The sequence below is a fragment of the Ascidiella aspersa genome, chromosome 2 (genome assembly GCF_963924565.1).
Source record: "Ascidiella aspersa chromosome 2, kaAscAspe10.2, whole genome shotgun sequence".
NCBI lineage: Eukaryota > Metazoa > Chordata > Ascidiacea > Phlebobranchia > Ascidiidae > Ascidiella > Ascidiella aspersa.
Window position 1 is genome coordinate 38,895,254 of NC_139448.1, and position 12,562 is coordinate 38,907,815.

Sequence of the window (12,562 nt, forward strand, 5' to 3'; positions counted from 1 at the left end):
CTTTTTTTTAACTATCTTAAGCTCACTTGTATGTTTTAAGCAGGGAGTCGAACCGCTTGACTTTTCCGGTTCAGGTTCGGTTCGGGTTCAAGGATTTTTTCGGAAACCGGTTCAGTTCCGGTTTCGGTTCGGAGTAATTTAAAAGTTCCGGTTCAGCTCCGGTTCGACCATCGTTATTTCAAAACCGGTTTATAAAGTTCCGGTTCAGATACAATATAATTTGCGATAAATCTCAAAATGTGGGTTGATAAATGTAGGGAATAATCTTTGAATTGTAAGTCATTTAATCTAAGTTACGTGACTTATTAAAAAAAACAGCAACTCATTATTGAAATATCTAAAAAATAAACAATCAACAATTTTTTCATTCAATATTCATATTTTTTTCATAAAATTTCGAACGTGGCGTAACTTGACTTTCTAAAATAGAAGTTGTGGCGTCATGCTGGAGCGAACCGCTTTTGTTTACAGGTTCGGGTTCGGTTAAGGTTCAGGTACTTTCAAATTATTCGGTTCAGTTCCGGTTCGGCTCCTTAAAATCTTATAAAAACCGGTTCAGGTTCGAAATCAAATCTATTGGCCGTTTAAGTGAGACTTTCAAAACAAAAAGCTTACTAAAACATTTATTTTTAATAAAATGCAGTTTATTTTAATTGCATCTGAATTTTAAAACGACGTATCTCCGAAACTCTTTTGCTTATGATTTCCATGTTTATAGTGCCTGGAACAGAGATTCGTGACGTAATTTGCTGCTGGTTGGATTTTGGTGTCGAGATAATGCATGCAATTTGTGTCGTGTCTTCGAAACTAACGTCACGTAATCCTGTAAAATGTAAAATAAAAACATTGTCACTGCCATCAAATAGCTTCCCTATTCGTCCTGGTTCGATTATTAAAGCCCAAGTTAATCTGTGTGTAAAAAAATTGGTTTATAGAACATTTTTAAGAGTTTCGAACTTTTGTTGTAAAGCGTTGTTATTAATATGAAACGTTGTTCAAAAAATATTGGCACTGGTCTAGAATCCTACCACAGCGTTAAAATAATTATTAAAGCAACGCACATTTTTTAGTTAGGGTGTCGGTTAGTGTTTGGGTGAGGGTGGATGAATTATTATTAATAATATTGCTTCACCCACCAAATCCCGAACACTAAATCGTTTCCTAACCCAATAATTTGCGTTGTGTTAGGATTGTAGACCAGCGCCCATAATCTTATCTAAAAATAATAACTTAGGTTGAAGTGATTTATTTGTAGATCATCAACCAGCTTGTAAGATTTATATAAATTGGTGGGCGCAGATATTTATGCGGCGTTAAAACTTTTTAGTGCTGAACACATTTTACAGCAGTTTTCTCTGAAGTTAAGCGCTGATTTTGGATAAAACTCCGGCTAAATTTTCTTGCATCAGACTAAATAAATTCTGACATGCGCCCAGATTTGGTAAATCCCCCACGCAACCCTTACTTTCCAACCTGGTGCTAGGCAAACAAGTTACACTTTTGACCTTTGCTGCACCCAGGACAACTTGTCAAATCACGTTTTTCAGAAAAGATCTCAAAAAAAATTTATAACAGAATTATTTAAGGGTTACGACCCACTTTTTCCTGTGCTGCATTTTTAAATTATTGCTGAAAAATGGGATTGTCAATTTCCGGTATATTTAATCGACTTTTCTCCAAAACCCCAATGAGGATTTTGATGGGTAAGAATAATTAGGTGTTTGTTAAAATACTTCTTTAATTGTATCTTTCAAATTGAATTATTTTATAAATGTTTATTGTTTTATAGTTATGTTTTCCTGTGTAACCTAAAATGATAAATATTTTAATTATTTCTAACCGATGTCTTATTAGACGGTTTCCACTAGGTTTCCTCTCCTGGGATATTTCCACGGAAAATTTCCGGCATTTCCTGTGAAATAAAGATTTCAAATCTCTGGAAATTTTTTATAATCCCGGTTATTGGTCAACATAGCAAAACTTTTGACTAATATAAAGAAAAAAATATTACCAAACCTATTAAAGTCGTTGCCTGGGTTGTTAAGTTTGCACTTACTAGCAGAAAAGCTTAGATTTTATATTACCATTAAAAATGCACCCTGCATGCGCTTGTTTTCTAAGTAAAAACAAATAAGGGTGCAGCCTTTAATACAAGAAGGTCTTGTAAGATTGCAGAAGCAATAGTACAGAACATAAATGAGTCTAATCAAATGTTTGAAGCTAATATAAAGTAAAGTTCGACATTATTATATATAATGACATAATTAGGAAACAAAATTTTTTTCGAGATTCCCGGAAATTTTCATTTTTCAATCCCGTTTCTCGGGAATGAAACATCCGGGAAAAGGAGGAACCCTAGTTTCCACAAAGCATTTGAAGTTTTTTAATGTCTTTAAATTGATTTGTAATGTTTTTGCAAAGTTTTTTGATTTTATTTAGTGTCCAGCTTAAGCTATGCGTTTAGAAAGTGTCTTTGTTGAACAAAATTTTTATTAGTTAAGATTGTGTTGACCATTTAAATTTTGCTACTACATCATCAAGCAATCCTAATTAGGACTTAAGGTTTTTAAAAAGTATAAATTTCAAAAAGTATTTTTCTATAATATTGTGTGGCGACTGCAAACTTTGTATTATAATGCCATCAGAACATATCACTTACAACTAGTCATGTGAACAGTTAAACTATAAAATCACTAATAATCAGTTATTTTACTGTATACTTAATACTTAATATATATTTATTTATTTACTTAGTTGGTCTTGATGCTGCTGGAAAAACAACAATTTTATACAAACTTAAACTGGGAGAGATTGTAACTACCATTCCAACTATTGGTGAGAAATAATCTTGTGTTTTACAGCTTTTAATTAAGCACCCAATCAATTTTATTGATTTTTTGCACTTCATTCTAATTAGAAAATGCTGTTTCCAGACTTTTATGCCTTTAGCTAACACTAAAACTACATTCAATATTTGGCAACCTGCTTACCTTACATTTTGTCTAGATATTCTAATTTTGGTTTGATGTTTAAGAATTTTCATTGAGTAACCAATAATACCTGTGTAGGTTTCAATGTTGAAACGGTCGAATACAAGAACGTCAGCTTCACAGTTTGGGACGTCGGCGGCCAAGACAAAATCCGACCTCTCTGGAGACATTACTATCAAAACACACAAGGAATAATATTTGTTGTCGATAGCAACGATGAAGAACGAATTTGTGAGGCAAAAGACGAACTGTTTAAAATGGTAAAGAATTTTGTGCGTTGCATGTAGCATTATGCTGGTACATTGTTGCTATTTAAAATATTATTGCAATTGCAAGTTTTTATCACGTTTGATGCACTTGGTTGGTTAAGTTACACAAGCGTGTATTGTTTGCAGTGTAAGCAATTATCAGCATTCAGTTTTTAATGTTTATGATAATTAATTTGTCGCAGATCAATAAATTGAGCGCACTCACATTGGTGAGAACCAATTTAAATAAAAAATGTGAAGCACCCAATCCTATGGCACCTATTTTGTTAATTTGGAATCAAAGTCAAACTCAGTGCATATTTCAATAACATTTTGTTTGTAGATGTCAGAAACGGACCTAAAAGAATCCATTGTTCTGGTGTTTGCCAACAAACAAGACCTCCCTAATGCAAAAAGTACTTCAGAAATGTCGCAAAGATTAGGGCTTCAAAATCTGAAAACCCAGGTATGTTACGGTTGAAGGTTAAATTCCACTCAAAGCCTATTTTAATTCATTGGAAGAAATCATAACCAGAATATATAATGCTTTTTGGTTTACGTTTAAAGTTGCTAATCTCATTTGCAAGGACATATAAGTTTAACAATATTTTACAAATATATGAACATAAGTATTGTAAAAAGTATTAAATGATCTAACATATTCATCTTTTCTGTAATAAACAAACATTATTTTTTTTAAATACAATGATGTGATACACTAACTTGGTTATTACCAGTTTGAACCATAGTTGAACTGTTTGGTGTTGCCATTTTTGTATTACTTACATAAGCCTAGTTTGATAAAGACTCTACATAATTAAAATTTAAATTTAGTAAGAGGCAAGATTACAAAGTTCTGCCATTAGATTTATCAGCCTAAATAACTTCTATTAATATTGTCCGTTTGGTGTCGGATCAATATCATCAAGGCATTCTTTAGTTCGTCCAGTTAAGAAATGACTTGACTTGACTTGAACTTCAGTCATCGAGTCGAATAACTTCGATTGAAATTGAGTATTTTTATTAAAATAGGTTATTTTTCTTATTTTTTGCATGTAAAACAATTTGCTTGAAATATATTGCGTTTTTGTTAAGCAAGGACCAGTTTATTGGCTTTAAAAGCTAAATGTTTTGTTTTTTTGCCAATTACTTGACTTGAAATTGACTTGCCCTATAAATCACTTGACTGGGACAATTGTTGACTTTAACTGGGACTTGACTTTTTTTTGTAAAAAACTTGACTGGGTTATTTGAAAATAAATTGACTTAAACTTAATTTATTTTACAAATGACTCGACTTGAAAGCTATTTCAGGAATGTCTTGGTGGGGACAACTGTTGACTGACTGAGTCTTGACTTATTTTTTTGTAAATTACTTTTTATTTATTTTTTAAGGTTTTTAGTTATTTTTCAAACAACTCAACTGGGACACAAGCCCTTTTAAAATGACTTATTTCCAATACTGGGTATTTTTAATTGTTTTATTGTTGTTGCAGTGGTTCATTCAAGCGGCCTGTGCAACTGAAGGAACAGGGCTTTATGAAGGCCTGGATTGGCTCTCCAAGACTTTGTCAGAGAAAAAGTCTTGAGGCCTTTTCAACTAAGAGCAAAAATAATAGAGAAAGTGTTTTAAAACAGGAGCATATATTTCAAGAAATAACACTTAACAACGTGTTTGCTTCTTTTTCTTGTTAGCTATATCATGTCAAACTGTTTTATAAGATGTTGTTATATATTTATGCTTTATTTCAGTAAAAACGCTTTAATTGCCAACCGAAAGGGCATTGCTAACATTGTCTTGGACTGTATGATAATGTTATTAAGCTGGTCTCTATTAAAACACTTTCCATCTTCTAAACCTCAAAATTGTACTAAAGCTTATTCCTGATAACATTTTACTGTAAAAATATAGGTGTTTGTCTACATTTTAAGTGTTTCAACAAATTAATTTGCTTCGCTTTCACAAATAGATAGTTTTTCTTTTATCTACAATTATAGTGATGTGGTGATAGCAGTTTAAAAGCAAACTTGCCTCGATTATATTTATCTGAACCTGTAGTCTAAAGAATTTCTATGTTTAATAATATTTAAAGTTCTGTGTGGGTGCTTTTAGGCTGTCTGGTGACATTAGTTGTTTGTTTATTTGTGTATGTTTTCAGTAGAACATTAAATGTACCATCGAAGATATATTTATCAGAGAATACTGTTTACCGCATAAAACTATTTCCAGTTTATTTGCCATTTTGTCTGTTCTGTATTTTTTTTCCAATATGTGGAATGCAATAGTCTGCTGTTTTTTTTACCTTTAAGTTTAGGCTTCTATTTGTACTACATAAAAACGCATAGAGAATTCTAAAGAATCCCATAATATGTAAATCACTGCTAGACACAACCTTCTCAACGTTTTATAGAGTATTTCTGTGACAGCGTTTGAGTAACCTTTGCTGCTTCAAAACCTGCTTTAATTTCTGTCCTTATTCCAGATATTCATCATGAAATAAATGTATTTGCACAGCTATTGCAACAGCTTGTGAAATAATCTGTCTGTGCATATTTATGAATTAGTACAGAATGTATGGAAATTATGGATCTACAATTTCTGTCTTCAAACCAGGAGTCGAACCGGAACCGAACCGGAACTTTATGAACCGGTTTTGGTCCAATTTTACCCGAACCGGAACCGAACCTGAACCGTTTAATGTCAGATTCTAACCGGAACGCGTAACTCTACATTTATTGAGCCACGTTTTCATCTCGTATTGCATCCGAACCGGAACTTTATAAACCAGTTTTGAATATAAATTTAGACGAATCGGAGCTGATCCGGAACTTTTAAATTGCTCCGAACCGGAACTGAACCAGATTCCGAAAAAATCCTTGAACCTAAACCGATGTGGGGCACGAGTTTAGTAGTTGAAGTTTCTGACTCTCGTTTTAAGGTTGCGTGCGAATAACTCGTTAGCCAACCACAAGACGTATAGGTTATTAGAAATGTATTATCTGATAAGCGAACAACCAGTTATACTATAGAAGGCGGCGAGTTAGCATATAGGAGATGCTACTTGCAAATATCAAAGGTTGCGAACAGCAAGACGATAACTGAGAAGAAGTATTTTCTTACAAGCGGAAGGCGGTCTTAAGTACACAAATCCCTGTGCTGACAGCACAGAGATAATGCAAGCCAGTAACTACTTTGCACTTTGGAGCGAGTAGGCGATAAATCTGTGGCATAAGCAAATACATCATAAAAGTTACTGTAAACACAATCTCTTAGTCGGTAAATTATAGCCGTGCGCGCTACATATATCTATCCAACCCATTAAGATTTGTGCTTTGGACGATTAGAGCGAAATGAACATGAACAAGGCAATGAGTCACACGAGTTGTAGCTTTTAGCAACACGTTCAACAACAAGATGTTATTCTTCTGTCGATTAGCCAACGAACGACAGGTGTTTTGTTGTTGTCTCGTCCACGTCCCAAAAACGTGAAACTGTGAAAACATAAAAGAGAAAGGAGCAGTAAATTGTTCGAAAAAACATTCTATTAATGTTTTACATTGAGCAACATCACCTTATAATTTTACAATTTTTTTTTAGTTTGCACAATTCGTTCAATGTAAGTTTTTAAAACAAACGACGCATCATAAGAAAATACATTCTAAATTGCTGTTTATTCGCTATTGCTTTTAACAAAGGCATGGAAATGGGCTTATCCCTAAATTCGTGTTTGGACTTGCACGAATTGAAGCATATGTGTCGCGCGTGGAGAAATCATTACGCTTTTTAACGAGGAATTTTTTCGTCTCGTGTTTGTTTTCTACCTAACTAGACGCTTTGTGCGTTCTTTGATTTAGACTTCCCTAACTAAAACCCAAAAACGTACCAAATGTTTAAAAGAATTGGGAATTTTGACACAAAATTATTTCGTGCACAACAAAAATAAAACGTGATTCACATGTTTAACGCGTTGATTTCAAACTATTGAGCTCCAAGTACAAAAAAGTAAGCTTTTTTTAAAATTTATCACAAATCTTGCGATCAAAGTTTCAACTTAAATTCGTACACAAAAAAAGAAATATTTACGGACCTTTTGGTCGGCATATTAACTTATATATGTTTTTAACATTTTTAAAGGTATTTTCACCTGGTTGACACGACAGAATCAGTTTTTGTGAAAACGGCAATTGCGTTCTTCATGATTCCGCGTGGTGATTTGTCCTCCATCGGCGACGCTTTCTTTAGTTTGTACCGTACTTATCAATGGCGTTCCATATTTTCAGCAAGTGCTTTGATGCGCTCCGCTTTGTGCGTCTCGGGACGAGATCAGTTCCTCCAAAAGCTGGCACCTTGCAGGTCCCAAACATGACCGCAAGTTCAAAAGAAAGCTTGTTATGGTCCAAGGCTTCGTTTGTACAACCAAAGGTTCTGTCCTTAGTTAGGTTGATGACAACGAGCGTTGGAGTGGTAGTCGTTGCAGATGATACCAGGACGCAGTATTTCTGAGAATTCTTAACCTTTTTGGAACAGGTTTAAGAAAATCACCAAGAACCAACTCGTTCCAGGTACTGCGAAAATAACCAAACGGCTAAATCGTAAAACAGATGTTCTTGAACTCTTCTTTCCGCCTCAGGGTAACCCAGATAACGCGGTTTAACCCTCAATTTAACGCTTAATGGTAGCGAAAATTTGCTACAGTACCTGGTGTTCGGAGACACGTCGGGTCGCCAATTTCAACTATATCGGCGAAACAGCACAACGCTGTCAACAGCACCGGGCGATAACTGAGAAGCAGTTCCTTCTTACAAGCGGAAAGCGGTCTTAAGTACACAAATCCCTGTGCTGACAGCAGAGATAATGCAAGCCAGTAACTACTTTGCATTTTGGAGCGAGTAGGCAATAAATCTGTGGCATAAGCAAATACATCACAAAAGTTACTGTAAACACAATCTCTTAGTCGGTAAATTATAGCCGTGCGCTGTACACCGAAGCTGAACCGGAAAAGTCGAACGGTTCGACTCCCTGCTTCAAAGATCAATTTATTAAAATAATTTAGTTACAACCAAAGGAAATCAAACTTTTATCTCTTGAAGCAAATTGTGACCTACTAATATAGATAAAAGTTTTTTCAATTTTTCCTTTTATCTATTATAACGATGTATTTCTTTGTCGTGGAGAAATTATAGAAGGTTTTAGGTTATTTTTGTCTGACAAACTATCTATCTACACCCCTGGTAATTTTATAACGAGTCGTCCTGGAAATATGAAAGCCTATTATAAAAAGGAGCTTTTGCGGCAATTATAAGTGCCGTAATGGAAAGTAAGCTTCTATTTATAGTGCTATGCCTGGTACATATTCATGAAAGCCCTTAGAGAATGCTTTTTGAACAAATATAGGGTTTCGGAATAAAATGCCTAGTACCATGTTAATTTATGTCACATAGTAAGAACTAATGCCAGTGTGTAACTGAATAAGGCCCGAGTACCTTTAATAGTTCAATTATACTTACCAAAACAACTTTTATTACAAACTTAAAATACATCAGTAAAATTCGTGGAATTTTGGGTTTTTTGGAAAGTTACACGGCAAGATTATAAATGCCATTAGGTTTCAGATTTCATAAGTTTTATTTAATATTCAATTGACGTATTTAACTTCAATCTTTTTTTAAATTGCCCGTTTTCCGAAAATAAACTTTTTAAGGGTAAAGTTCCGGAAATTTAGGCAGACATAAAATATGATGGTCCTCAATAGGTCCGGATTAAGCCGGTAAAAAAAGCATGTAAAATTGATGTTTTAATAAAGTGACAAAAACTAACAATTTTTCGTGTTTTAATACAAATAAAAAACTTTTGGACAGGCGCAAGATAATGTAAAGTTGCTAATACTTAAATGGGCGCTGGTCTAGAATCCTACCACAGTTCTAAAATCAACGCACAAAATTTGAGTTAGGGTGCGGGTTAGCGTTCGGGTGTGGGTGGGTCAAGTATTATTATATTCTTTGTTTAATAATAATACTTAACCCACCTTAACCCAAACGCTAACCCGCACCCTAATCCAAATGGTGTTTCGTTGTGGTAGGATTCTAGACCAGCGCCCAAATGTAACCTAAACTGTAGAATCTAAGATATAACCGGCTAATTACATACCAAGTCCGAAGTTAAATTCTACATAAACGCGTATAACTATAAGGTTTAACGGCGCTGGTCTAGAATCCCACCTCATTTTCGTCCGTGGGTGTATGTTGCTAACAATATTTGGCTTAGGGTGAGAGTTGGCATTTGGTTTTGGGTAGATTCAGTATTAATATTATATTTATTCTTACATATTTATGCCTTTCTTGCAATTATAATTTTGACAACTCGTTTTGCTAGTGTAAAAATAAATTTCGCAGGATTCTAGACCAGCGCCGGTTTGACAAATCTGTTTTTTACAGAATTTAGGGCAGTTAATATAAATTTATACGATGGCAAAAAGTTTAAGAAGCAAGTGGAAACGGAAAATGCGAGCCGTGAAACGCGAAAAGAATGAAAAGCGAGTTCTCGCGAAGCTCAAAGACACTTTAAAAAATCACGGAAAGATAAACCTGACGCCGGATATGTGCAAGTTCGAGGAAATAGAATTAAATTACAAGGCAAGAAAAGAAGAAAAGGAAAAAGATAAAAAGATGCAGGGAATTGGTAAGCTTTTAAGTTTTGTTATTTTTTGTTGTTGAAATATTTCTTGAACATAAGCCAGTCTGGAAAGTATGGCTGATTTTGACAAGATCTTGCGGGTGCACCCAAAAAAATTCGGGTTACCGGGTGCAACAAAGGTCAAAAAAGTACACCTCGTGTGCTCTTTATGATTTTCCGATGCATTCTGTATTGCATACATTGCACTGTAAACATATTCCGCACAAGCATTTACATATTTTGTGTGCAGTTCAGATTTTTTCGGGGTGCACTTTAAAAAGGCTAAAAAAAAACTCACGGGTGCACTTGCCTTACTTTCCACAATGGAACATAGGAAGCTTAAGTAAAAAATTGCTACTTTGCACAGTGGTGGTCAATTTTTTTTATTATTAAATAAAATTATAATAAAAGTTGTGTAAATGTTCAATATTAAAAATGTTTCACAATTATTTTATTTCTAGAATAGATATTTCTTTAAACCAGATTAAATAGTTTTCCTACATGTTGTGTAAAATAGCCATGAAATTTGTACATGTTAGAAGTAACTGTATTACAACCTCACAATTTTAAGCGTCATATATCTCTACCACCACCCACGCAAAATCAAAAGTTTTGAATTGAAAATTTTCAGCATCAGAAATCATAAATACTAAATTCTAAATTCAGATAATTGTGCGGAAAAATTAATTATAAATGTTTCATATTTAATGCAGAAGATGAAAAAGAATCGGAAATGGAATTGGATATCAAGAGAAATAAAAAAACGTTACTGGACTCCCACGGACAGTACCCTTCATGGGTCAACGCACGCCAGATGAAAAGAATGCGCATGGAGAGAAAAAATAACAAAAAAAATAAAGAAGGAGTTAAGAGGATTGGAAAAAACAAAAAGTTGTTGTGGTGATGGACAATTTTTTACAAGATCAGTTTTGGTGAATTTTACAACATCTCAGAATGAACTCAAAGGGAAAGTTGAATTAAGTTTCCAATGTGGTGTCAATTGTATTTGAATTGGAAAGACGTAATTTATTACTTTCTGTTCTTACTTTGTTTTTCTGACCCAAAGAGTTGTAAAAATCAAGATTTACCATTGGAACAATTTCCCTGTTGTATTTTAAATGTATATGTGTTTAATTAAAAACAGAGAATGCTTGTATTTTCAATTTTACATAGTTTGACATAAGTCTTTAAATTAATTTACCTAATAAAAAGTCTTTAAAAACCCTCATGTTTTTCCAAAAGTCTTTTTTATAACTAGCTTATGTGTTTAGAAAATGCTGTTAAAAACAATTAAAACATAACTTTTATTGGTGTTGACTGTTTTGTTTTCAAAAACATGTCGAGCTATCTAGTTTGTATAGGCTTTTGAAAACCTACAATTTTTAATTTTTTTTATAAAGTCTTTAAATGTCTTTGATTTGTTTTCATAAAATTGTGCAACAAACAAACAAACAAGCATTTATGCTTTATAACCTTTTCCTCTTCGCAAAGTCAAATGCCGCTTCAATTCAAGCTTAAAACAAAAACATAACTTTAGCAGCTTAATTTGACTTTCTGTTTTGTTTTCCACTGATATGTATTTTTGCCTTCTAGGTTGCAGAAATATATGTTGTACTTTATTTTTGAGTAATGCTAATATTCTGACATCATGGCTGGCGCATCAACAAGCCAAGCAAACAAGCCAAGTGATATTGCAGACAACCTCTTCACTATTATTAAACCTGCTGTTGAAAAGGTTGATGCAAACGTCGCTGCCGTTCGACAAAGCCAGGTAAAAAGGGCATTTTTTTATGTTATCTATTTGTCAAGTTCGTAATGTTTTGCATTTTTTGTTCTTTGAAAAGCAAAATAAGCCTCATTTTGATATGATCGAAGTCAAATTTATTGTTAAATATTCACACTGATTAATTGATCCACTGTGTTTGATTAAACTTTCAATCTTTTGTAAATAAATAGTTTCCCCTGGCGGGTACAGGCAGATCCCAAAAACTTTTACTGAAATGACAAATAAAAAAACAAATAAACAATGTATATTTGTGCTTCGGGCACCCTTCATCTTTACTTTGAACCACTAAACAAGTGTTTCTCAACCTTTCATGAGTTGTGTCCCTTCCATCCCTCAACAATGTTTGCCCCCACTCGCCTTTCAGAAAAGAAGTTACGCAACATCATTAAGGAGCTCTCTCAAATCATATTATAACACTATTAACACTTAAATTGTTTGATGCTTTCTGTTAACATAAACTGGTTTCCAATGCACAGCACCATTAACAAAGTCCTTGCACTTTACCAAACCTAGATAGTAGAAAAAACATTAAGTTCTTTCTTGATTTCGTTGTTCAATATGTTTTAGCTTGAGCTTCGTACAACAATCGATGCTGTCGCGAACGAACTCCAGCGAATCAGCGAAGAGCAGCCTTTAAACGTTGAACTTGACCCGTACATTCGTCGACTAATTAACACCAAACGCCGGGTTGTGCTGGTGAGCAACATCGTTCAGAACGTCCAAGATCGTCTGAACCGACTGCAACGCTCTGTCCACCAGGAAACATTGCGAAAACAAGCGCAGCTGCAACAAACCAACTCGTTAATGAGCGATGACAAACCTGCAACTGATGTTCCGGGCACTTCAAAATCTAGCTGACAACTTT

General features: G+C 34.1%; 3 protein-coding genes across 3 annotated transcripts; all 3 read left to right on the top strand.

Moving 5' to 3' along the window:
- The first annotated feature begins 1,551 nt into the window (after positions 1-1,551).
- LOC146165680 (ADP-ribosylation factor 4-like) lies at positions 1,552-5,762 on the top strand. Its single transcript, XM_083382055.1, has 5 exons — positions 1,552-1,703; positions 2,755-2,835; positions 3,069-3,250; positions 3,582-3,704; positions 4,735-5,762. Exons 1-5 carry the CDS (start codon positions 1,637-1,639, stop codon positions 4,825-4,827), a joined length of 546 nt encoding a protein of 181 aa, XP_083238181.1. The 5' UTR covers positions 1,552-1,636; the 3' UTR covers positions 4,828-5,762.
- Positions 5,763-9,677: 3,915 nt separating this feature from the next.
- On the top strand, positions 9,678-11,504 carry LOC146165681 (protein LLP homolog). The gene is made up of 2 exons (XM_083381161.1): positions 9,678-9,917; positions 10,625-11,504. Exons 1-2 carry the CDS (start codon positions 9,704-9,706, stop codon positions 10,813-10,815), a joined length of 405 nt encoding a protein of 134 aa, XP_083237287.1. The 5' UTR covers positions 9,678-9,703; the 3' UTR covers positions 10,816-11,504.
- Positions 11,505-11,508: 4 nt separating this feature from the next.
- On the top strand, positions 11,509-12,562 carry LOC146165682 (SNARE-associated protein Snapin-like). Its single transcript, XM_083381160.1, has 2 exons — positions 11,509-11,682; positions 12,265-12,562. Exons 1-2 carry the CDS (start codon positions 11,560-11,562, stop codon positions 12,553-12,555), a joined length of 414 nt encoding a protein of 137 aa, XP_083237286.1. The 5' UTR covers positions 11,509-11,559; the 3' UTR covers positions 12,556-12,562.